The 27355-nt window shown below is 45.0% G+C and overlaps 1 protein-coding gene across 1 annotated transcript in view; it reads left to right on the top strand.

The window, feature by feature from the left end:
• scn4aa (sodium channel, voltage-gated, type IV, alpha, a) overlaps window positions 1–26859 on the top strand; it is a 171575-nt gene extending 144716 nt beyond the window's left edge. The window contains exons 21-27 of the mRNA XM_080213924.1: window positions 1692–1814; window positions 4447–4731; window positions 9785–9838; window positions 15132–15269; window positions 18857–18961; window positions 20539–20809; window positions 23910–26859. Coding sequence (XP_080070050.1) covers window positions 1692–1814; window positions 4447–4731; window positions 9785–9838; window positions 15132–15269; window positions 18857–18961; window positions 20539–20809; window positions 23910–25291 — 2358 coding nt within the window. The 3' untranslated portion in view covers window positions 25292–26859. The remainder of the gene's footprint in view (window positions 1–1691; window positions 1815–4446; window positions 4732–9784; window positions 9839–15131; window positions 15270–18856; window positions 18962–20538; window positions 20810–23909) is intronic.
• Window positions 26860–27355: the final 496 nt, after the last annotated feature.

The following is a 27355-nucleotide window of genomic DNA, read 5'->3' on the forward strand; positions in this document are numbered from 1 at the left end:
AGCACTGAGCTTGAAAAGAAAAGGCGGGTCTGAATTGCGCTGTGGGTGTGGCTTATCGCGCCCGAAACAGTCGGAGCTCTGGATTGCGCGTGCGCTGTTAGAAATAAATTTGGAAAAGTGCGCCTGTCCCCCCCCAGATGGCTCCCCCCCAAGACATCACTGTCCCCCTTTTCCACCCGCTACCCAGACCAATCACAACCCCCAGTCCCCCTTCCCCCACAACTGATCGCCCGCAGAGTGGCACTGGACCCCCTACTCCCCGCCCCCCCCCCCACCCCCCCCCCCCCCACACCAGAGAGCGATCAGGCCTCCCCCCATCCTCACCCCATCAGAGATACATCTTACCCACCTCCCTCCTTCTCCCCCGCCCCCAAAGCAGACAATGATCTGGCCTCACTCGTGTCCCTCCCCCCCCCCACCCCACCAGAGGGCGATCTGGCCTCACTCTCCACCCCCCCCCCCCCCCCCACAAAGAATGATGTCCCTGTCCTCCCCCTCCCCAACCCCGAGGTGCATCTGACCCGCCTCCTCCTCACTCACCAGAGAATGCCCCCCACCTCCAATCTGAGTCAGGGAGCCGTCGGAAGCTCCAAACTCGCCTCTTCAGCAGCTGGGCCACCCGAAACAGACTTTTATTCAGCAGGTCTATTTTGGCGCGATTCCAGATTGGTGAATGCAGTGGTAAAGAGGGAAATGCTGATCAAGTTGGGCGGGTAGTTCACTAATTCAATTTAAATGCATGCCTGTTTCGGGAAGCCTCGGGAAAGTGGCTATTAGCGTGAGCGCAGGCGCGGATTGTGTTGCACCCAACTTTACTACATTTTCACACCCAAAAAACGGGCACAAGGCAATGGTAAAATTGGTCCCATTGTTTCCATTCAAATCATCATCTAATGCCCTCTCGAATGTTTTGATTGAAACTGTCTCCATCACACTTCCACACAGGGCATTCCAGACACAAACCACTCGTTGTGCAAAAAAGTTTTCTCTAAAATCACATCTTCTTCTTTCACAAATCACTTTAAATCCGCGCCCTCTCACTCAAAATCCTTTTATGAGCGGGAACTGTTTCTCCCGCTCGACTCTGACCAATCCCACCTCTCCCCTGCTTTCCAAGGAGAACGTTCCCTCCCTCTCCAATCTATCTTCATAGCAGGAGTTCCATCAGAAACTTTGTATGGTGCATTCGTACCTACATAACGTTACCCACTGCAGAGGATCATACCTCGCAGGTTCAGTAATCATAGAATCCCGACAGTGGAGGAGGAGGCCATTCAGCCCATTGAATCCAACCCACCCAAGCCCTATCCCCATAACCCCATGCATTTACTCTAGCTAGTCCCCCCGACACTAAGGGGTAATTTAACATGGCCAATCCACCTAACCTGCTCATCCTTGGTGCGTGGGAGGAAACTGGAGCACCCGGGGGAAACCTACAGACATGCAGATACAGGGTGAACATGCAGGCTCCACACAGACAGTGACCCAAGCCAGGAATCAAACCCTGGCACTGTGAGGCAGCTGTGGTAACCCAGTGTGCCAGCCGCCCACTAGTGTTGCTAAATAACATATCAGAAGTGCCGTTGATGCCTGAATAACTTTTTCTTCATTATTATAATGTGTGAAATCTTAAAAATAATTGTTATGTATTTACTTGGCTGTAAGAAAACTTCTATTTCCTCTTCTTTAAGGTGTCTTTAATCAGTCTGACTGCAAAGATCCTCGGCTATGATGAATTGGGACCCATTAAATCTCTCCGGACCCTGAGAGCCTTGAGACCACTGCGAGCTCTGTCGCGGTTTGAGGGGATGAGGGTAAATTAATCTCAATTTCAATCAAATTAGATTTTTCAGTCACAGTTGCTGCAAAGTGTTCTCTCCGTCGCACTTTGTGATGTTTCGAAAGAATCGGTTCATCTTCAATCAACCAGGCTTGGTTTCTTTTGTGGAGTTTGAATGGTGAAAGTTTAGAAGGATGAGGGGGGATCTTATAGAGACGTATAAGATAATGAAGGGGATGGTTAGGGTAGAGGTAGAGAGATTCTTCCTGCTCAGAAAGGATAGCAGGACTAGAGGGCACAGCCTCAAGATAAGGGGTGGGGGGGGTGGGATGCAGTTTAGATCGGAGTTGAGGAGGAACTTCTTCACTCAAAGGGTGGTGAGTCTCTGGAATTCTCTGCCCGTTGAATTGGTGCAGGCTACCTCGCTAAATATATTTAAGTCACGGGTAGGCATATTTCTGACAGACAAGGGAATTAAGGGTTATGGGGAGAAAGCGGGAAAGTGGAACTGAACCACTTCAGATCAGCCATGATCTTATTGAATGGCGGGGCAGGCTCGAAGGGCTAGATGGCCTACTCCTGCTCCTATTTCTTATGTTCTTATGAAAGACTTATTTCCAAAAGAGTTATCCTCGGTCTAAAATGCAGACCCCCCAATGCTTCTCAGTGTATTTGGGGAGAGCGCTGGTATAAATGGCCATTGGACACTTTGGACAAAATTTTCCAGCCGCTCTCGCCCCAAGGCCGGAAAATCCCGCCCAAGGTCACCAGATCTTGACATGGTCTTGTCCCGCCCGCTACGATTCCCGTGGCGGATGGGACGGGAAAATTCCACCCTTTGTATCAACGATTGGGAACAAGAAATGCCGAACGTTCTGCGGGTCATAGAAACATAGAAGATAGGAGCAGGAGGAGGCCATTTGGCCCTTCGAGCCTGCTCTGCAATCGCAATCATAGCTGATCGTCCAACTCAATAAACTAACCCTGCTTTGTTCCCATCACCTTTGATCCCATTTGCCCCAAGTGCTGTATCCAGCCGCCTCTTGAATACATTCAATGTTTTGGCATCAACTACTTCCTATGGTAATGATTAGCGGATAAATATGTAGGGATATGGGGGTGAGGCCTGGGTGGGATTGTCATCAGTGTAGATTCGTTGGGCCAAATGGCCTCTTTCTGCATTGTAGGGTCTCTATGATTCTACGATTCTATGAATTCCACAGGCTCACCATTCTTTGGGTGAAGAAATGTCTCCTCATCTCCATCCTAAATGGTCTACCCTGAATCCTCACACTGTGACCCCTGGTTCCGGACTCCCCCACCATTGGGTTTTTTTGATTTGATTTGATTTATTATTGTCACATGTATTTAACATACAGTGAAAAGTATTATTTCTTGCATGCTATACAGACAAAGCATACCGTTCATAGAGAAGGAAACGAGAGAGTGCAGAATGTAGTGTTACAGTCATAGTTAGGGTGTGGAGAAAGATCAACATAATGCAAGGTGGAAGATGGCACATTGTTTGCTAACGGTGGGATTCTCTGGTCCCACCACTGTCAATGGGAATTCCCGTTGATGTTACCCCACAGGACCGCCAGCGCGAAATCCACGGGTGTTGGTGTGATGCCAGCGGGAATCCTGGCACTGTGAACAGCCAGAGAATTCCGGCCATAAGGCCCAAAGTGATTCGACAGGGGAGACACTGAGGGCTTGATTCCCTGGTTAGGGAATCTGAAACATGGTGGGACGGGACGGAGAGGTGGGGGGGTGTGGGAGGGTACACAGTCACAGGATAAGAAACCAATTATTTAGATCCAAAATGAGGAGAAATTTCTTTACCCTTTGGAATCTTTGGAATTATTTATCCCAGAGGAGCGTGGATACTTCTTCTCACAGTATACTCAAGGCTGAGATAGGCTGACATTTGATTCCTTGGGGAATATGGAAAGTGGAACTGGAAAGTGGAGTTGAGGCACCATTCTGTTCAATAGTAGAATGGTTGACTGTTGCTCCTGTTTGTTATGTTCTTATGCTCAAAACTAGAAAGATATCACAGCCACTAATAAATCCAAGAAAATCCACAAGGAGCAATTGGAGGGAATAACATATTTGATGAGAAGCTAAATAAATAAGAGGTAGGAAAAGAAAATGAAATGTTGATACTGCGAATTGAAGATGGGAAGTTCATTAAGAACATAGTCATTGGCATAGACTAATTGGGTCGAATGGTCTGTTTCTGTAAATGGGCACCACGGTGGCACAATGGTTAGCATTGCTGCCTCACAGCACCAGGAACCGGGTTCACATCCGGCCTCGGGTGATTCTGTGGAGTTTGTACCTACTCCCCATGTCTGCATGTGTTTCCTCCGGGTGCTCCAGTTTCCTCCCACAGTCCAAAGGTGTGCGGGTTATGTTTTTTGGCCATGCTAAATTGTCCCTTAGTGCCTGGGAGATGAGCAGGGTAGATATGTGGGTTTACGGGGATAGGGCTTGGGTGAGATTGTTGATGGTGTAGGCTTGATGGGCCAAATGGCCTCCTTCTACACTGTGGGGATTCTTTACTAACAACATAGTATGTATTTTCTTTGTTGTATATTTGGAGGAATTTGGTTGGGTGTATTTTACATCCTGTAGCAATAATAGTTTCTATTGTGTCTTTGTAGGTGGTTGTCAATGCACTGGTGGGTGCTATCCCATCCATCATGAACGTGCTTTTGGTTTGTCTCATCTTCTGGCTAATTTTCAGTATAATGGGAGTGAACTTGTTTGCTGGAAAGTTTGCCAAGTGCATGAACACCACAACCTCTGAACGGTTTTCCATGCACGAAGTAAATAACCGGAGTGTTTGCGAGGAGTACATCGCGGTGACGCCCGATGAAGTGCGATGGGTCAACTTGAAGGTCAACTTTGACAATGTTGGTCAAGGATATCTTTCCTTACTCCAGGTGGTAAGTAACATTACCTCTGCGGCAGTAGTTGATTTATTTACTTTAATAGTTACACTGACAGTGACAGTCAGCAAAAGTGGCAGTCGGGGCAATTAAATTATCCTTGGAGCCACTGATTAACAGGCTGGGAAACTCAGACGGAGCTCTGAGTTCTCAGCAGTGGCCCATTGTACAATACGCTTTTGCAACAATTAAGGATAGGATTATCTTCAGCCGAGATAATGTTTCATTGTTAGATAACCAACTGACAGTCACCCTTTAGATTGATAGCTCTCCAGGGTTAAAAGCGCTTACTGCCATATCTATAGTCTTATCACAGAATTGTTACTGCTCAGAAGGAGGCCATTCAGCCCATCATGTCTGCACCAGCTCTCCAAATAAGCATTATGATTTGGTGCCTTTCCCCTGCTTTTTCCCGATAATCTTGCACACTTTTTCTATTCAAATTATCTCCTAATGCCCTCTTGAATACCTCGACTGAAACTGCCTCGAGCACGCATTCCAGACTCAAATCCCATCCGAGGTCAGCGGATCTTCCCAACCTTTCGCCCACTCCAATTCCCGTGGCGGGTGGGACAGTAAAGATCCCGGCCGTGTGAAAAAGAATTTCCTCACATTACATTCACTTCTTCTGCAAATCACTTTCAACCTGTGCCCTCTCATTATTGATACTTTTACAAACAGGAACAATTTCTATCCATCTACTCTCTCCAGCCCCCTCATGATTTGATTATAACAATGGCCAGCATATGAAATGTATTTGAGATAATTTAACCATCAGTAAGACTCTAAAGCTACAATGGAATCCTTCACTTATTGGAAAATGACCTTGAATTTTTGGTCCTGCCATGAATTTGCACATCATCATTGTGACCCAAAAATCGGAAGGTTGAAATAAACATTTATTAATGTCTTGCATTTTAAGAAATTGTATCTGTGTGCACTTCCTGTCAACTGTGCCTTTATAAATTCCTCTGTCCACACTTATAATGGACATGGACCACACAAACTGGTCACACTGTAATTACACACTCTGCCTCAATGATGTGTCTCATTTCCTCAGCCTGCACTCTGGAGGCACAAATAACTTAACTGCCCCGCTTTCCAAAGTGCGAGGTTTAGATAATTAACTTTAATGAACAGATAAAACTGAAGAACTATGTAAAACTTAGATAGAAGCCACATACAAAGGCTTATGATTTATCAAAGAATCATAGAACCCCTGCAGAAGGAGGCTATTCAGTCTGTCGGGTCTGTATCGACCACAGTCCCACTCAGGCCCTATTCTCATAGCCCTACATATTTACCCTGCTAATCCTCCTGACACTAAGGGTCAATTTAGCATGGCCATTCCACCTAACCTGCACATCTTTGGACTGTGAGAGGAAACTGGAGCATCCGGACGAAACACACACAGACACGGGCAGACTGTGTAAATGTGCGTATTTTAGGGATTCTATGATGATTCCATATGTTCTGAAGAAGAGTCACATTCGACTCAATCTCTATTTCTCTCTCCACAGATGCGCTGAGTATTTCCAGCACATCTTATTTTCACTTCAAGTTTCCAGCATCTGTAGGATTTTGCATTTGCTCTTAAGAGGTCGGGGAATGGGGGGGTCAACTTCAGCACAACCAGAAGATCCCACCAGTGGGAGGGGGCCGAAAAATCTGCCCCATATGGGGGACAGGCTTGTCACAAAAGGCATGTCATGAAAATGTTAAGAGTTGTGACATCTGCAGGAAGTGCATTCATATACAACATTTTTGATACATTGTATATACATATATCTATATTTAGGTGTGTACGTGCGCATATATGGCTGTGTATGTGCGTGAATGTGTGTGCATGGGTATGTGTGTGAGTACGTGTGTGCATGTGCAGGCATATGTGTGTGAGTGTGTGTGTTTGTGTGTGTGTTTGTGCATTTATGTGTGTGTGTTAGTTCTAACTGGTTACTCTGCAGGAGGTATTTGTTTCAGTATCAGGTGTCATGTCTGATGATATCTACTAGTCCATGCTGGCTCTGGGTGCACTCAGCAATCTATCCGGTCCCAATCCCCAGCATGTTTGCTTTCTCCCAGCACCCAGCTACAATCCCTTTCAAATCATTGATTGTTCCCATTTCCACTGCATGGGCAGGAGCTTTTTGTTCATTATCGTTTCTTGTGTAAAAAACATCCTCACCGTCCGCAGTACATCACACTTCCAAGACCTAAATCTGTGTTTTTAGTCCTTGTTCTACAGGCTAACAGAAACAGTGCTTTTCTTGTCTAACTTATCCAAACATGTCATCACTTTTTAATAAATTTATCAAGTGTCCCCTCAAACTCCTTTGTTTGAAAGAAAACAATCGCAGCCTTTCGAACCCCCCCAGTGCTGGAACCATCATGGTTAATTTCTTCTGAGCCTGTGCAGGAACCCTCGTACATTTCAAAAGTGTGATGACCAGAATTTACGTTGCACTTTAGTTGGTGCTCAACCAGAGCTCGATAAATGTTTAGCACCACTTCCCATCTTTTGTACTCAACATCTCTATATATGATTCTCAAAATAACATACGCTTTGCTGATCACTTTTTTAATATTTTCTGCCATTTTCAAAGGTTGATACACAGGTCCCTCTGTTCCTATAGATTCTGTGCCATTCAGAATACATTACTACTCCTAGTCCCTTTGCCAAAATGCATCCCTCGAAGAACATTCTTGTCTCTAATAGGGCTTACTCCTAAAGGATTTTTGTGTTCTGTTTCATGTTTACTGCCATTCTGTTTAGGGTGACACAGTGGCACAGTGATAGGCACAGCTGTCTCACAGCACCAGGGACCTGGGTTCGATTCCCAGCTTGGGTCATTGTCAGTGCGGAGTCTGTATTTTCTCCCCATGTCTACTTGGGTTTCCTCCGGGTGCTCCAGCTTCCTCCCACACTCCAAAGATATGCAGGTTAGGTTGATTGGCCGTGCTAAATTGTCCCTTAGTGTCAGGGGGATTGGTAGGGTAAACATGTGGGGTGACAGGGATAGGGCCCAGGTGGGATTGTTGTCAGTCTGGGCTCGATGGACCGAATGACCTTCTCCTACACTGTAGGGATTCTACGATTTTCATATTGTCCCCTTGCTGGTCTTATCTTCCTTTCCACTTCCCCTCTCAATCTGTTGTATGAAGTTGGGGTTCGTGCATTTCTAGCAGTCAAATCAAAATAATTAAGTGTTAAGTTCTGGACAGGTCAGTGGACCAGCCAGTACTCATACCAAACACCGGCGGGCACCGGGAGGTGGTTGGCAGCGGCTGGGCAGAGAGGGCCCTGGTGCCTCTCTCACAGCCCCGATGGAGCTGCAGGCATCAGCAGACCACAGCTGCATGGACCTGCCGCCATCAATTGATTTTATAAATGTGCCGACTTCTCCAGAAGGTGTCTTTGAGATGGAAGCACCCTCATGATCCTTATCCTACAGCGCAATCTCCGCTGCAGTGAGCGCAGTCCCTCGTTGGCTGCATTTCTCCTGATGGGAGCGATTGACGTTCATAATTGGCAAGTGCGGATGGAGAACCAGGAAGTTTGTTTTTACAGGGGATACAATGGAGAGCACAATATGCTGAAAGCATACTGCAGGGTTCATTATGTCATAAGAGAAATACAGATCCATTGCACCAGGGGCAACATTGTCCCAGATGGCTCTAATAATCCTACACAGAACTCTCAGAGACTTTTGTGTGTGTAAGTGTATGTATATGCATGCATACGTGTGTGTGTGTGTGTGTGTGTGTGTGTGCGCGCGCATGCACGTGTGTGCATCTTTATATGTTTGTGTGTGTGTCTGTGTGTATGTGTGTGTGTCTGTGTATATGTGTGTATATGTGTGTGTGTGCGCGCGCACATGCACGTGTGTGCATCTTTATACGTGTGCGTGTGTCTGTGTATACGTGTGTGAGTGTGTGTGTGTAAATGTGTGTGTGCGCGCACATGCACATGTGTGCATCTTTATACATGTGTGTGTGTGTCTGTGTATATTGTGTGAATGTGTGTGTGTGTATATGTGTGTGTGTGCATGCACGTGTGTGTGTATGTGTCTGTGTATACGTGTGTGTGTGTGTTAGGTTTGACTGGTTACTCTCAAGACATTGAGAGCTCTCAAGACATTTATCAAAGCAAGTTATAGAGCCACTGTACACAACAAAGAAAGAGGGAAAAAGCAATTATTGATAACACTCAATGTTTCACTATTCTTCCCTCAAGAATAACAAGGACTAAGTTATTGGCTACATAAGAACTTACAAATAAATTACCTGACCCAAAAACGAGCCAAAGGTCATAAAATAAAGTGCTGTGAATTCACCCACTGACATCTGTTCACAAGAAGGCCTACATTTAGTACCAGTAATGCATATGAAAGGGATTAGTATTTCTAAAGGAAGTTTGCAGAATGTTAAGGAAATGGTATTGAAATAGACAGCTCCAGCTGAAGACCGAGGGCCAAGCACAGGCACAAAAACTGTCCGTTCTGAGACATTCAGCACTGAATGTCTGCATTCTTCCATCTTCACAGAATGACAGAATTTCACAATGGTCACAGCGCAGGAAGGGGCCATTTGGCCTATCATGTCTGTACTGGCTCACCAAACGAGCACTATGGCTTTGTCCCGTTCCCCGGCCTTTTCCCAGAATCCCTGCACATTGTTTCTATTCAAATAATCATCTAATGCCCTCTTGAATGCCTCGGATCGACCCTGCTTCCATCACACTTTCAGACAGTGCATTCCAGACCCCAACCACCCACTGTGTGAGAAAGGTTGTTTTTTGATCTTATAGTTTTGATTGCAGCATTTCTACGTTGCAAATAATTTAAAGCCCTACGCTGAACTAAACAATAATCAAAATCAGTTATGACACAGAACGTGATGATATTGAATATTCGAGGCATTCTGATATAGTGAGTTGTTACTTTTTAAACTGACTGTTTGGAGCTAAGATTAATATTGATTAACTATGTGAAAGAAAATAGCATTGGACTGAGGATGTAGTACACTGTCTTCTTAATTTTGTTCCCCAAAGGCAACCTTTAAAGGCTGGATGGAGATAATGTATGCGGCTGTCGACTCTCGTGAGGTGAGTAGTTGCACTCAGATAAAAGCTTTCATTTAAAACATTCATGAGCCTGTACAAATTAAATTTTTGATTGTGATTGAATATGTCCAATGGTTTTAAACCTCACGCCATTAATAGCAGTGAGAGGAAGTACGGTGGCTTTTTCTCTCTCTGTTGTTAACCATCGCTCCCTTTTATTGGCTTCCTGTTGAATGGCATGTATGCTTAGAGCACTCTACATATCCCATTTCTGCGCCTGTAGATACTGGAATATCACCTCACCAATGTAAACATTCCATTGTATTTTTCACAATGACATCCTCAGCACAGTATTGTCTCTGTTACAGACATCAAGGGGTGTGGGGAGAGCTCGGGAGTATGGCGGTGGGATCAGCTGTGATCGTATTGAATGGCAGGGCAGGATCAAAGGGCCGAATGGCCTACAACTGCACCTTTTTTTAAATGTTTCTGTGCGCTCAAGAACTAACACGTGGGTTGGAATTTCTTTGGCTGTCCTGCCGACAGTGCACCCCCCCACCCCCCCCCCCCCCGTGGGTTTCCCGCTGGTGTGGGGGTGAGGGTGATATCATTGGGAATTTCCGTTGACCAGAGAATCCCGCCATTAGTAAGCAACGTGCCTCCTCCCGCCCAGCGGGAAACACACGGCTGGGAGATCAGAGAATCTCACTTATATAGTTTCCACCTGTCATTAAATTAAGCATCCCAAATCTTGGCAAAGACTAAAATTTTGGATGATCTTTTTCTTTGGCCAAACTCCCCTTCAATGTTTTCCACATGAGGTCTGAAGTAGAACCATTTATTAGTGAGGCGATTTCATCAGATGAAAAATCAATCAGAATTATTCTCTGGGTGGGGAGTGGGGGGTCAGAGTGTTACTTTTGGTCAATGTGAAATTGACAGCAAATCCTATCCATTATTTCATTCAGGTGGGACCTCTGAGGCCCTGGTGCTTTCTCTTGCTAAGGGGTGGGTAAGCAATAGAGCTTAGCACAGCAGAGAATGTGCTAAAGAAGAGTTTATCAAGACCAAAAAGTCTGAGTGAAAAGCCAGTGTTGGGTTATCTTGCTTTATCAGACGGGCAGAGCGGAGGAGAGTTGAGTCAGTAGACCGTTGTAATTACTTACGAAATAATTTTAAAAATCTCAGCGTCGAATCAGCATAAATCCCGCTGATTTTTTTCAGGGGGATTTTCAAAATGAATCTCCCACACTCTATGAAGTGCAAAGTGCACTAGCATGAGTATCATTAGTAGTCTATGGGCAGGGCCCATTCCTGCTGGAGATGCAGGCAGCATAGCACTGAGCAGACCACTGCGCGTGCGCCAATCTGTCGTAATGGAGATGGGCTCATCTGTAGTAGTCCCGTGCTGCCTGTCTTGCGATCGCTGGCCAGCATCGTGACCCAGCATCACTGGCCATGCAACACCTCTATGCCCCGATCACTGGCCTCCCGTACGTGTCCAAGCCAGCCTTGAGCACCCCCCCCAACCCCGGCCTGCCTTAATCTTCCCGTCCTCACCTCCTGGCAATCCGGATCTCCCCCCCCTCCACTCACACCAGCAACTCCAACACTGCACTCCCCCCCAAGGTCCAGCACCCCGATGGCAAGCCCCAGTTGTTGGCCTTCCTCCCTATGCCATGGTTGAGTGCAAAGCAGCAACAGAATCCCCAACAATTTCAAGTTTCTCAGTGTTCAGATCACCAACAATCTGTCCTGGCCCCTCCATGCTGGTGCTGTAGTTAAGAAAGCCCACCAACGCCTTTGCTTTCTCAGGAGGCTAAGGAAATTGGGCATGTCTGCTATGACTCTCACCATTTTTTCACAGATGCCTCGTAGAAAGCATCCTTTCCCGATGTATCACAGCTTGGTATGGCTCCTACTCTGTCCAAGTCCGCAAGAAACTACAAAGGGTTGTGAACATAGCCCAGTCCGTCACGTAAACCAGCCTCTTATCCACTGACTCTGTCTGTGCTTCCCACTGCCTTGGGAAAGCAGCCAGCATAATTAAGGACTCCTCCCAGCCAGCTCCTAGTGAACAGCACACCCCCTCCCAATAAACACACAGCTGGGAAATCGGAGAATTCCCCCCTTATCAATCAGGTTAAGTACGTACAGATGGAGGATATTGATTGGAAGATTACTTGTGCACATGTAAAGAAACACTAACATTTTAATTTAATTTGATAAATGCCTGTTCAGGTTTTTGATTTTTGTTTCAGTGCCCCTTTACGGGGATGTTATTCAGATTAATTGGTAAGTAAAAGGATTTCAAGAAACACTCGCTGAGTCAGGGGATATATGTCTGTAATTTTTCACATTGTGAGTAAATCTATTCCCAGTAAAGACTGGAGCTTCTTCTTTCACCACTTGACTACTGAGAGTATAACAGATTCAACCCAATTACAACTGCTTTTGGCTCTTACCATGCAACCTAATATAGTATGCTAAAGCACAAAGAGTGTTCAGTTTCAATCAAATTTTATCAAGAGCTTAGCTACACTCAGTGGCTGCATCCTATTATTGTCCTTATAAAACACTCGTAAATATTAACATTGGGCAGAACAAATAATAGATCCTGATAAAAGCTCGACTTCTAATGGCCCACACAGTGCCAGGGACCAGAGTTCCATTCCTGCCTCAGGTCACTGTCTGTGTGGAATTTGAACATTTTCCCCGTGTCTGCGTGGGTTTCCTCCGGATGCTTCCGTTTTCTCCCAAAATCCAAAGATGTGCGGTTTAGGTGAATTGGCTATGCTAAATTGACCCTTAGTATCAGGGTAAATTACCAGGTAAATATGGGGAGGGTTAGGGGGATAAGGCCGAGGGTGTGATTGTTGTCAGTGCAGGCTTGGTGGATCGAACGGCCTCCATCTAGGGATTAGGTTAGGCGAAATTGCCCCATAGTGTCCTAAGATATGTAGGTTCAGGGATTAGCAGAGTAAATGCATGGGATTACTGGGATAAAGTGGGTTTGGCTAAGATGCTGTGTCGGAGAGTCAGTGCAAGCTGGATGGGCCGAAAGGCCTTCTTTTGCACTGTAGGGATCCTATGATGCTATGAAACAGTGAAGTGGAATTCAAAGGCTTGAATTAACTGAAAGACTCCAGTATAATGATTAGCTGGCATCAAAAGGTGCTGGGTCTGTCTGAAACGGGCTGTCTCCTTAGCAGCACTTTGAAGGCCAATTTGCTTGGCTACATTAGGAAAGGGTCTCTCTGTCTCTCTGTCTCTCCATACTGTTGCGAATCCAGGCCAGAAGAAGATAATGTTTTAAATCGGTTCCTGATAAAAACAGTGTGACAGCATTAATATCACATGAACTAGGTGATGAAAGGCGTTGCCAGAGATTGGTTTCAATTTCCTGCTACTTTCATTCCCGCAGGATGGAAAGTGATTGTTCGACCATTAGGCTGCTTCCATAGATATCTCGATATATATGGGCTGCTCGCAATTCAGCTTGGGCCAATGCCGTCAGTACACGGTGCCCTATTAATGCTGGCAGTAATTTGAATCTGTCAAGCAGTAACATGAATGCAATAAATATAGATATAAAAGTCTCTGGTGATTTATTCTGCCACTTAAACCCGCCATCATGTCTAATAGATTTTCTGTGGCCTATAAAATATTTAAATACTAGTGAGACATAAAAGCATTTTACCTTATAAAGTACCCATTGCAAGGCTCCTTCAGATGCCAACTAGATCATGAGCCACGGTCAAAATTTAATAAGAGAATAACCATCCTGTAAGCCAGTTTACAAATGATACGGAGCCTTCTTTATGACCCAAGTGAGCGTGTCGACCCATTAGTCCCCAGCAGCACCCAGACTTTCTGCCAATTAGTGCAAATTTAGGACTTAACACCACTGTGGCTATTTATATTAAAGGACGGGGAAGAAAGAATTAGCGCTCGCTCCCTGCTTCCTGGAACCTGTTCTTGATTTGAACTACAGGCTACCAGAAATCAGGAACGTAGAGTTCCAGTCACTGAAAGGTGTTAACGGGAAATGGCTGGATTGGTATTCTCTTCGGGTTGGAATTCCGGATTCTGCTTCCCCAGAATTGTGTTTTCCTACATTACAAACAGTGATGTCCCTTCAAGGGTGCTGGTAAAACGCTGCGGAAAATCCTGAGGTTGTGAAAGGCTCGTTTTAAATGCAGATCCTTATCCCCTTTCCCTCCCTCATCATTCGACACAATTCACGCCAAGATGTGACTGGTGGGAAGACAAGTCAGTCAATGGTTCTCAGTATTTAGCCAATTGAAAGTGATTTGAGAGCCACTCTAATAGATTAGCCAGGATTTCCAACCCCCCACCCCACCCGCCACCCCACCCCCACCTGGCACGGCATGTTCTCTGGTAACGGAGTTGTTGGCAGCCAGTCCCGCTGATGTCCGCAGCATTTTGTGTTTCTCACCTGTCCTACAACAGTGGTGTGGGGGGGCACATTAAGCAGGATCAGAAGATCCCACTGGCAGGAATCATAGAATCCTACAGTGCAGAAGGGGGCCATTCGGCCCATCGGGTTTGCACCAACCACAATCCCACCCAGGCCCTATCCCCATAACCCCATGCATTTGCCCTAGCTAGTCCCCCTGACACTAAGGGGCAACTTAGCATGGCCAACCCACCTAATACGCACATCTTTGGACTGTGGTAGGAGACTGGCGCACCCGGAGAGAACCCACGCAGAAACAGGGAGAACGTGCAAACTCCACACAGACAGACAGTGACCCAAGGGGAATTGAACCCGGGTCCCTGGCTGCGAGGCAGCAATGCTAACCACTGTGCTACCGTGCCACTTGTTTGCTACCAGGCAATGATTCAGTTTCTGCCCTGCATTTTAGTGCCCATTACCAATGATCTAAAGGGGCTGATTGGATAATTGCACAGTCTTTCCTATCTATGTCACGGGGTGAGTACAGATATAGTGACTTTTAACTCTCTGAATAGAAAATGATACCATATTGTTCTGAATAACCTCACAATACAAAATATACTGGGTCCCAAAAATCCCAGGGTGGGCTCGCCTGGGATCTGAGGCACAGATCTCATTGAAATGTGCAGGATCAGGGGGAAGTCCCTCGATTCGGAACTTAACGTTGGAAGTCAAGATTGCAATCAAGCTGACTGTCTATTGACTAATTGCTTCCTGTCATGTTGATGGCCACAGACAGGAAATTGCAGTGGGTCTATTGAATGAGGTTCTGTGATGACAAGTTTTTAATTCTACAAGTTCAGAAAGTGATCTTGTTTCTGTGAAGTGTTAACGAATGATTATTTTCCTCTGTAGTTGGAGCAACAGCCATCGTATGAAATTAATCTCTATATGTACATATACTTCGTCATCTTCATCATCTTCGGGGCATTCTTCACCTTAAATCTCTTTATCGGTGTAATTATTGACAATTTTAACCAGCAGAAGAAAAAGATAAGTATCCCTTCTTTGCATGAAGCAGTGGCAAGAGAGAAATACCAAAACTATGCATTGACATGAATAACATGTTAACCCATTTCATAAACTGTCCATTAACCATTTTATACTCACATATGATTGGGGTGGGTGGTCTGATTTTAAGGATACAGTCATTGAGGTGTGGGCCTTTCATCTATATTCAGTTATGACTGAGACTGATGGGGTGAGTGTCTCCCTAATCTGAACTGAAATATGGCTCGCTCAGGTCTCGATGGGCACAAGATTACAGAACAACAATAATTTGGCACCAAACTCAGAAGGCTATAAAATGGTTGACATGGAAGAAGGAAAAGAAAATAAATGTGCTGTCCTGCATTTGCTGTTGCTGTGCGTTGATGGAGCTTTAAGTAATAACTTTATTTTCCATTGAGCTGTGCTGTTCCTGGGATTGTCTGTTGACTATACTGGTTATCTGAAAGAGGAAACAAATGTAAAATGACCATTAGGAGAAAACAGATTACAGCCAAATGAAGTTTGAATGTTGTGGTAGAAATCCCAAAATGGAAAATTGGGAGGTTAAATCCAGTAGATTTGTAGGCAGGCACCAGATAAGATAAAAGCTGCCGGAATATCGTAAAAACTCAACTGGTTCACTTATATCCTTCAGTGAAGGAAACGTGCCATTTTGCGCACATTTGCAGTATGTATAACTCCAGTCCAACGCAGCACTGTTGATCAGAGAAGGACAATAAATGTGGCCTTGCTAGCAGTGCCCAATCCCTGAGAACAAGCATGTATTTTTAAAAGTACACAGTCAATGTAGCAACTAATAAATAATCCAGAATAAACTACCTCAACTAGCTTGGAAGCAAAGTCCTCGATGGGCTGAATGACCTAATCTTGCTCCTATATTTTATGGTCTTATAGGGAATAGGGTGAACTAACAGGAAACAGAGGGCGAGATTTTCTGTCCCTCCTGCCTCAGGAATCGTAACTGGTGGGACAGAAGATTTGACGGACCAATTAAAGGTCTGTTGCCCTCGGATGGGGATTTCTGGTCTAGGAGGGCAATAGCTGCCTAGCATTTATCGCCCATCCCTGGTTGCCGAGGGCAGTTGAGAGTCAACCACATTGCTGTGGCTGTCAAGTCACATATAGTCATGATGTGGAGATGCCGGCGTTGGACTGGGGTAAACACAGTAAAAAGTCTGACAACACCAGGTTTCAGTCCAACTGATTTATTTGATAGTAAACTCACTAGCTTTCGGGTTAGCCCCTTCGTCAGGTGAATGGAGAGTTCTGGCCTCAGACAGAGCATATAAATTAGTAATTCTAATTAGTAATCAGTAATTTATTTATCATTCTAGTTAGTAATCTGTAAACTATCTGTGCTTTATATGCTCTGTCTGAGGCCAGAACTCTCCATTCACCTGACAAAGGGGCTAACCCAAAAGCTAGTGAATTTACTATCAAATAAATTGGTTGGACTGAAACCTGGTGTTGTCAGACTTTTTACTGAAGTCACATATAGGCCAGATCAGGTAAGAATGGCAGATTTCCTTCCGTAAAGGACATCAGTGAACTAGATGGACTTTTCTGATAATCGGCTTCGTGGTCATCAGTAGATTCTTAATTCCAGATAATTTTTTTGAATTCAAGTTCCAATCTCTGCTGTGGTGGGATTCGAACGCGGGGCCCCAAAGCATTGGCTGAGTTTCTGGATTGATAGTCTAGTGATAATACCACTAGGCCTTCACCACCCCCCTGTGTCCATTGGCATTTAAAAGAATGACAGGTGATGTTATTGAAACATAGAAGATGCTAAGGGGACTTGACAGGGTGGGTGCTGAAAGGATGTTTCCTTGTGGGAAAGATTCGAACTAGGGGACACAGTTTAAAAATAAGGGTCCTCCCATTTGTATGGAGATGCAGAGAATTTGTTTCTGTTTGTGAGTCTGTGGAACTCTTTTCCCCAGAGAATGGTAGAGGTGGCTCACTGAATATTTTTAACATCGAGGCGGGTCAATTCTTGCCCTACAAGGGAAACAAAAGGTATCAGGAGTCGGCTGGATAGTGCCACTGTGGACACAATCAATCAGCTGTGATTTTATTCATGGGAGAGCGGGCTCGAGGGACTAAGATGTCTATTCCTACTTTGTACGGTGGTATGTGTGTTTTGATCTGGTTATTTAAAGAGGGATATACTTCCATCCGAATGAGTTCAGAGAAAGTTTACTCAGTTGAATCCTGGGATGAAGGGATTGCCTTATAAGGAAAGATGGAACAGATATGGCCCATGCTTACTCGAGTCCAGAAGCATGAGCAGTGATCTTAAAATGCACAAGATTCTGAGGGGCTTGAGGGTGTTGATGCTTAGAGGATGTTTCCTTGTTCGTGCCCTCTGTTTCTTGTTCACCCTATTCTCTATCTGGGAGTTTGCTCCCAAGATATTTGAGATTATTTATTCTGGATTATTTATTAGTTCCCCCATTGACTATGTACTTTTAAAAATACATATTTGTCCTCAGGAATTGGGCGTCATTCCTGGGGAATGTCGAACTAGGGTGCGCGGTTTTATAAGAATGGATCGCCCATTTAAGATGGAGATGGGGAGGAATTCCTTCTGTCAGAGTCATGATCATTTTGAAATCCCTACATTGGATAGCAGTGGGGGTTGGGTCATTGAATTTCATGATGTGTAGATGCCGGTGTTGGACTGGGGTAAACACAGTAAGAATTTCACTCAGGGTTGAGTTAGACGGAACTTCATAGAATAATAGAATCCCTACAGTACGGAAGGCCATTCAGCCCATCTAGTCTGCACTTACCACCATCCCATCCAGACCCTATTCCCGTAACCCCACACATTTACCCTGCTAATCCCCCTGACAATTGGGTCAATTTAGCACAGCCAATCAACCTAACCCACACATGTTTGGACTGTGGGAGGAAACCGGAGCACCTGGAGGAAACCCACGCAGACACGGGGAGAATGTGCAAACTCGGCACAGACGGTGACCCGAGGCTGGAATTGAACCTGAGATTCTGGTGCTGTGAAGCAGCAGTGCTCATCACTGTGCCATTGTGCTGCTCTCTCTAGGATTTTTTTTCCAAGATATTTGAGATTATTTATTCCAGATTATGTATATGTTCCTATGTTGACTGTGTACTTTTAAAAATACATATTTGTTCTCAGGAATTACACGACATTCCTGGGGAATGCTGAACCAGGGTGCGCAGTTTTATAAGAATGGATCGTCCATTTAAGATGGGGATGGGGAGGACTTCTTTCTGCCAGAGAGTCATGATCATTTCAAAATCCCTACCTTGGATAGCAGTGCAGATTGGGTCATTGAATTTCACTCAGAGTTGAGTTAACCAGAACTTTGATCTCCAAGCATTATGGGGGACAGGCAAGAAAGTGGAGTTGAGGCCACAGTCAGGTTAACCATGATCTTATCGAATGATGCAGCAGGTTCGAGGGGCCAAATGGCCGGCCTACTCCTGCTCCTTATGATCTTAAAGCACTCATTTTTCTTTCATTGAATGTATTGAATATTAGTGAAGTTCCTTTAAATAATTGTAAGTGTTCTTATCTTTACTTCGGAGGAAAAGATATCTTTATGACAGAAGAACAGAAGAAATACTACAATGCTATGAAGAAGCTTGGCTCAAAGAAACCACAGAAACCCATCCCAAGACCAAATGTAAGTGTTAATCTAGATATCAATGAATCTTCAAATGAAAATGGAGAGTCTGTGAGGACTGTATTCTGTTCAGAGACCTTCTCCTGTATGGCTTGGGGAGGAGTCCCAAGGGCACCAAATTTAATATATCTTCAATCTGCTGCCTGTCACTTTGGGTGGGGGTCCCCCCCAGTGCTGCTCTGGCGATGGTATTGATAGGAAGAGTGACATGTGTACGTTCTGCTGGCCAATCCTGAGAAAACATCACAAAGGAAACAAAAAAGGTAACTTGCATGTACTCAACCTGTATCATGACCTCAGGACACCCCAGAATGCTTTACAGCCCATGATATGTAATCATTGAAATCAGGTCAGCAAACATGATAGAGAATTTTGCACATCTTCACAGAGTGTCACTTGAGCAGACAGGATCTCAGTTTGATCTTACTTGTGGATGGATCCTATGATGGTGTAGCATTCCCTCAGCACTGCACTGAAGTGCCTGTCGATTATGGGCTCTTGAAGTGGGGCTTGAACCTTCTACTCAGAAATGAGTGTGTGACTTCTGAAGCATGCTGACATTTACATAGAAAAACAGAAAATCCTGGGAAATCTCAGCAGGTCTGACAGCAGAGTGGAGAGAGAATAGAGCCAATGCTTCGAGTCTGGATCACCCAGACACAAAACATTGGCTCTATCGTCTCTTCACAGATGCTGTCAGACTTGCTGAGATTTTCCAGCATTTTCTGTTTCTGTTTCAGATTCCAGCATCCGCAATATGCAGCTGACTTAATCTTACATCACTGTAACAGCAGGATTTAGCAGCATAGGTTTGGGATGAGGGATTGCTGCCTCTCTCTCCAGTTCTCACCTTGGACCACATTGTCAGTGATGTACAGAGTGAGAAAGGAGCAACCATCACTGGGAACATGTATTGCCTGGATCCCAGCAGAGCCCAGCTGAGAATGCCGAGAATCATGAATCATTATCCTCGAACACAATTGTCTGCGTCAATTTTATTCAACTTGGCTATTAATTAAAGGTCCTTTGATTTCTTTTCAGGAAATTTGAAACATTAATCAATGTCCTACACAGCGCTGCTGAAAATCTGCCAGTTTATAAGCACATTACACATACATTTCGCTGCAAAATCATGGATTAATTACAAATCTGGTAAATTGATGAGTCAAATGATATAAAGACAAATTACTGCAGATGCTGGATTCTGAAACAAAACAGAAAATGCTGGAGAGACTCAGCAGATCTGATAGTATCTGTGGAGCGGGAATAGAACCAACGTTTCGGGTCTGGGTGACCCTTATCCAAGGGTCTGTCAGACCTGCTGAGTTTCTCCACATTTTCTGTTTTTGCGTTGATGAGTCACATGTTGTATTCTGGTAGTTTAGATATTAAACTTTGATTGGTTTAAAACATGTTGAAGACGGTGTCCCATGAATTGTGTAGAATTGTTCAAACTATTTTACGATCTATACTTTCTCCTTCCATGGACAAATATTGGTCAGGCGTAATAGGATGAATTGTAATCAATGTTACACAGTGGCAGCTCATTCCTGTTCCTTTCCCACCCACCTCTCCAGAATAAATGCCAAGGAATGTTCTTTGATTTCGTCAACAAGCAAGCCTTTGATATCTTCATCATGATTCTCATCTGCCTTAATATGGTGACCATGATGGTGGAAACGGACGACCAAAGTGTGGAAAAAACAGAAATTCTTTACTGGATCAACTTGGTGTTTATTGTTGTATTTACCAGTGAATGCGTGCTCAAGATCATCGCTTTAAGATACTATTACTTCACCATTGGCTGGAATATCTTTGACTTTGTTGTGGTGATTCTGTCTATTGTGGGTAAGTCAGAAACTCATCTCCATTTTTTATTGGAAACCTGCTTTTTGAGTTCTTCCCCTCCCCCCCACCACCCACCCCCCCCCACTCCCCCACCCCCACCCAAAGCTAGACTAGCACTCATTGTCCTTCCCCAACTGCATCAAACATCCTTATTTCAGGAGGAGTGATGCTGTCCTAGGGGGAGTCTGCCATAGCCTCACTCTCTAAAGAACAAGATCAACTGTATCCCATTTCTCACATCAGTAATCATGCGACACTTTAAAGTTTATTTATTAGTGTCACAAGTCAGGTTGCATTACACACTGCAGTGAAATTACTGTGGAAATCCCCTAGTCGCCACACTCCAGCACCTATTCAGGTACATGGAGGGTGAATTTAGCATGGCCCAATGCACCTAACTAGCTCGTCTTTCAGACTGAGGGAAGAAACTGGAGGACCCGAAGGAAGTCCATGCAGATAAGGGAAGAATGTGCAGACTCCGCATAGACAGGAAGCTGGGAATTGAACCTGGGTCCCTAGTGCTGTGAGGCAGCAATGCTAACCACTGTGAAACCATGCTAGTGAATTAGAAGCATTTTAGGGTTTTGGCTTTTGATTCATGGAACCAGGAACTAAGTTGGAACTGTCTAAATATAATTCATGTCAACAGACAGAAGGTTTTCAATCCATACATATGAATGTCAAAACCTACCTCACTGTACTAACCCCCTCCACTATCCCAAATAGCTTGACTTTCTATATAATTGTGAGGGCTGTACACACTTCTGAGAGCAGTCTCTGTTGGTGAATGCTTGTCATGTTACATTGTTTGCCATGGTGTGGTGATCCAGTGCCACTTTGGAGTTCGATGTGGTGCTTGGAGTGGCAGAATATGGTTATTCATCCAAAATGATCACTGCACTGAACTATCAGAAAAAAGTATTGACCAAAGATTATCCCGAAGTTAGATTTGAAAAATTCATTTTACCCCCCCATAACCCATCTGATTCCTCCTGGGTAATACAATGATGGGTGTAAATTTTGTAACTAATCACAAAATGTGGTTGGAGACATCTTCTGCATGACTTGCATTTGCTTAATGTCCCTGAATTTTTTGTCATTGTTCGAGAAGTGCCAGTGGGTTTGCAGTTAATTATATTAAAATCAACCCAATCAATGACGTTAGACATGCATGCAATGTTCTGGCTTACCATTATAACTTTCATTCATCTATTCACACATACAAAATGGGCTTCCAGGCTGCTAGGGTAAGAGCTGTACCTTTATCTGCATTTTTGTTTCCGTTTAGCTAGTCAGGAGGCTTTGTGCCAAATGTTGTGGCACTGCCATTTTCTCTCAATGTCGCCATGATACTGGGGTAAATCCATTAGGAATTCCCTTCTCTCATGAGGAAGAGAAATGAAAGGATATTACAGGTCAGTCTGCACCAGAGATAGATTCATCCACCTACTGGTATCCTTTCATGCCTTCTTGTATGCCCTTCAAGGCAAAGATGACCATGGGTGGCACACTGGCGAGCACTGCTGCCTCACGGTGCCAGGGACCCGGGTTCAATTCCTGCCTCGAGTGACTTTGCATGTTCTCCTTGTGTCTGCGTGGGTTTCCTCTGGGTGCTCCGGTTTCCTCTCACAGTCCAAAGATGTGCGGGTTAGGTTGATGGGCCATGCTAAATTGACCCTAGTGTCTGGGGGCTTAGCAGGGTAAATTTGAGGGGCTATGGGAGTAGGTCCTGGGTGGGATTGGAGTCGATGCAGACTTGATGGGTTGAATGACCTCTTTCTGCATTGTAGCGACTCTACGGGATTCTATGTTCATCATTTGGGGTATTTGGTAGGGGTTCTGGTGGGTACATAGGTGACTGGTAAGGCTGACCTGTGCTTGGATGATTCTTCTGCAAGTAGGGCAAGATACCGTCAGATGATTGAATTTCAGATGAGTTGCTGATTTGGAATTTCCTTTCCTTGTGTTGTCTCTCTGCCTCTGATATGAGTTTGTGTTTGAAGGAGGCCATATCTATTCTTCAAAAATTATGTTGCGCCTTATGTGACAATCCTGGGCAAACTTCCCCCATGCACCTCACAGTGACATTGCAAAACCCAAGCCTCCAGGTCAGTGACCAAGTGTGGAGATGGACCATCTGTTGCAAGGGCTCCCATAGCGAACACACAGCATGGACCAGGCAGTCAGCTCCAGAGGCTGCCTCAAGTCCTCTTACACTGCCTCCTTCCAGGTATGCTGCAGTGTTATCCCGCTGAGAGATTCCCTGGAGTGAAAAGGAGGGACTGTCATCCCATTATGTGCCAATTTACCAGACATAAAATGGGAGGGGGGGAATCGTGGTTTGGAGCTTAGTACAAATTAAAACCAAAAACACTGGAAAAATGGAGCAAATTTTCCTTTCCCTAAAATTCCAATTGGGGAATGGTCGCGGGCCGCCAACTCTTTACCACCCAATTTATGCTATCAAAGAACAACACAGCACGGGAAACAGGCCCTTCGGCCCAACGAGCCCACGCCGCCGTCCTACTATCTCAGTGACCTATTCATGATTTTAGTCTACGCCTCACGTGCGAGGATCAGGGAGGTCCAATTTAGGGACAATTTAGTACCCAATCAATCAGCCTAAAAGCACATCTTTGGGGGATGTGGGAGGAAACCGGAGCACCCGGAGGAAACCCACATATCGCAGAGTGTCAAAATCTACTCAAATACATTTATTTTGGGGGATGGATTTCAAAGTATAAGATGCATTTGCATGGGTAGCTGAATAGGGAGGGAATAAAGAGATTCGGACCAAGTAAGAGCAGGAAGTTTTTTTTAGTTTAGTTAGGGCATCTTGATCAGCACAGGTTTGGAGGGCCGAAGGGCCTGTTCCTGTGCTGTACTATTCTTCGTTCTTTGTTCCAAATAGGAACTGGAAGTGTTGGGAATGTATGGAGTTGGTCACCAGCTCAAACATTTCAGTGGAAACTGAAGAATCTATGTCTCTTTCTCATTCAGCCCAACGCAATCTTCCATTTTTGTTTCATTCTCCGCCATTTGCAATTATCCTTTGTGGCGTAAATAATTATTCACATCATCCTTCTTTTATTTGTTTCAGGTATCATGTTGGCCGATATAATAGAGAAGTACTTTGTGTCACCTACCCTGTTCCGAGTCATTCGGTTGGCCAGGATTGGCCGCGTCCTTCGACTTATCAGAGGAGCCAAAGGAATTCGAACCCTCCTATTTGCCTTGATGATGTCACTTCCTGCCTTGTTCAACATTGGCCTTTTACTCTTTCTGGTCATGTTCATCTTTTCCATTTTTGGAATGTCCAATTTTGCCTACGTGAAAAAGGAAGCAGGTATTGATGACATATTCAACTTCGAAACGTTCGGCAACAGCATGATTTGCCTGTTCCAGATCACCACCTCAGCCGGCTGGGACGGCCTGCTCCTACCCATCATGAACAGCGGCCCCCCAGACTGCGATCCCCACGTGGCCAATCCAGGTACCGACGTCCAAGGGAATTGTGGGAACCCCATGGTGGGGGTCATCTTTTTTGTCAGCTACATCATCATTTCCTTCCTGATTGTGGTGAACATGTACATCGCCATCATATTGGAGAACTTCAACGTGGCCACTGAGGAGAGCGCCGAGCCCCTCTGTGAGGACGACTTTGAAATGTTCTACGAAGTGTGGGAGAAGTTCGATCCGGAAGCCACGCAGTTTGTGGAGTACGCCCGGCTCTCCGACTTTGTGGATACGCTGGACGACCCGTTGCGGATTGCCAAGCCAAATAAAATCAAACTGGTTACCATGGACCTGCCAATGGTGTCGGGTGACAAGATCCACTGCCTGGACATACTCTTTGCGTTGACCAAGGAGGTGCTGGGTGAGTCTGGCGAGATGGATGCCCTGAAGGAGTCAATGGAGGAGAAGTTCATGGCTGCCAACCCTTCCAAGGTCTCCTACGAGCCCATAACCACCACACTCCGACGGAAGCAGGAGGAGGTTTGTGCAATCAAAATTCAACGAGCTTTCCGGCGTCACTTGCTGAAACGGTCCGTCAAACACGCGTCCTACCTGTACCGCCAAAGTGTAACGGATGCCATTCTCCCTGATGAAGAGGCTCCAGAGAAAGAAGGATTGCTTGCTGTTCGACTGAGTCAACACTATGGTAAATACCAGCCTGACAGAGAAAGTACGCCACCCTTAGCTCTAGAAGAACCAACAACTCCTTTAGAAGTGACGGCCACTCCCACGGACGGAACGACTACAGACGAAGCGACCACCACAGAAGAAGCAGCAACTCCTCAAGAAGCACCAGCAATCCCTCCAGACGCTGCAAAAACCCATCTGGAAATGGCAGTTACCCCTCTGGAAGCTGCAATTACCCCCGTGGAAGCAGCAGTGACCCCTCTCGAAGCAGCAGTGACTGCAGCCAAACCAGTAGACTGGATTTCCGAAACAAAGGATATTAAAGAGTCAATTGTATAATTGGAGTTGAAAGTGCTTGTGACAAGCCGAGCTTACGAAATACAGCACAAGGTGCCGAGGTGTATAACACTAGTGCCTTCAAGAATGTCACTTTGTCCCTAATTTTTTAGCACTGAGATTCCAGTCTACAAGTGGGAAGTGTGCATCGTGCGACTGATCTTTGCAGTATAAGCTGGGAGGGCCCACAGTACAGTTACAATCCTTCAGCCAGAGAAAAATGACATCTTTTTTAAAAAAGAACCCCTCCGACATCCTTGACTGCAATCATCACTGTGACAAAGTGTTTCGCCGCAATTCGAATATGCATCTCTCCTGGGTCACGACTTGTTTTGTGTAGAAGGCAGTACACCCACTGTCTGTAAAGAGAAGTTTTTGAACCACCAGGTTAATGTGGTTGACCCTTGTACAGCGATTGGATTGATACTAGACATGCTGCATTTAATTAATACTGAACATTTACCAGGGTTGCCTTTTGATAGTTATGGAAGCAAAACCATTATCACACAGTAGGTTAGCCCAAAGATCATTTCTTCACACTCACTTCAACTTAAAAACGCTTTTATCCCTTTCAATACTGTGCTTTTACTAAACTAACAAATGCCACTTGTCTAAAATGTATGCAGCATTCAGATTATCACTGGAGACACACATTCATTCTAGCACATCTTTTTTTGTATAATACAATTTAAAAAGAAAAGCCACCAAATTAATGGTTGTGTTGTAATCTTCTTGAAATCCAGCTGTTCAGACGCAGTTTGAATATTTCCATATGCTGTAAGGCACCGAGGCAGAATGGCATTTAACATTGTCTTTCCATTGCTGTTCTTTGGCGTAAATGCATTAGACAGTGACGCTTCCAGCTTCTGTTTGTACGTTAATGTTTCGGGGTAGATATTGTCACTGCAGCAAAAGCAGAAAATGCTGGGAAATCTCAGCAGGCCTGACAGTATCTGCGGAAGGACAACAGAGCTAAGGTTTCAAATCTGGATGAAAGCCACTCGAAATGTTGGCTCTATTCTCTCTCCACTGATGCTGTCAGACCTGCCAATTTTCCAGCATTTTCTGCTTTTGTTATGGATTCTAGCACCCGCAGTAATTTGCTTCTGTCTGAGTATTGTTACTGCTGTAGTGATCTCTGGTGTCTCTGTGCATATTTGCAAAGTCTTGTGTCCTTCCTTCTCTCACAAAGTGGGATGGATTGCTGAAGTAACAAATTCTGTTGTTACTTTGCCGAGAGTAAGTCAATCTTTCCCATACAATGTCCACCTCATTGGTTGCAATACATGAATTTGCGTCTGCTGATTCCTCAACACTGCATTTTCAATCACTGGATTGATCAGGACAACCTTGAATATTGTCTAAGAGATCGCAGTCAGCGCGGATTCACACAACCATGTTAGATGCGTATCCTAGGCAGCAACTTTGATCTCTGCAGCACATTGAGAATTTTGGCTTGCAGGATGACTCTGGGGGATGTCTGAGTGCAGATTAGGGATTCTTGCTGTTTCTCTCAACTGTGCTATGTCTCGATATCCCAGTAAAAATGGCTGATAGCCACCCCCCACCAGCCCCCCCAACCCAACCAACCCCTCCCCTCCCCACCTGAAAGAAAATGTTTCTACGTTTACATGCCCAGGCTTATTTATTTACTTCCCACAACTGTGGCTGGTTTCAGGACCGTGCGCCCACCATCTCCTTCCCTGCTGCCTGGGACAGGACAATAAACTAGAGACCTGTAGTTAATTCAAGAGGGCCCCTGCTGAAGATTCCTCCCTATTCTTCTGTGGGAAGTTAAGCAGGCCCCAGGCAAACCACTTGTTTCCCATGTTAATTCACTGTTGCCTTCCATATACCAAGGTCACCTCATTCTCCAGAAATCCGTCTTTCTTGAAGAACGAAGGAATCTAGTCTTCAATAGTGCCACTGGATCCTTCTTTCTCAATTTAATCGCTTATGGGAAAGTTAGAGATCCAACTGCCTCCATTTGTAGTGAAGGTGCGGGGCCGGGGGATTAACACTTAGTCCATCACATCACCTCGAGCATATTGTCAACTTCCATGAAGT

Source organism: Carcharhinus amblyrhynchos, chromosome 27, assembly GCF_965287045.1.
Source record: "Carcharhinus amblyrhynchos chromosome 27, sCarAmb.v2.hapA, whole genome shotgun sequence".
NCBI lineage: Eukaryota > Metazoa > Chordata > Chondrichthyes > Carcharhiniformes > Carcharhinidae > Carcharhinus > Carcharhinus amblyrhynchos.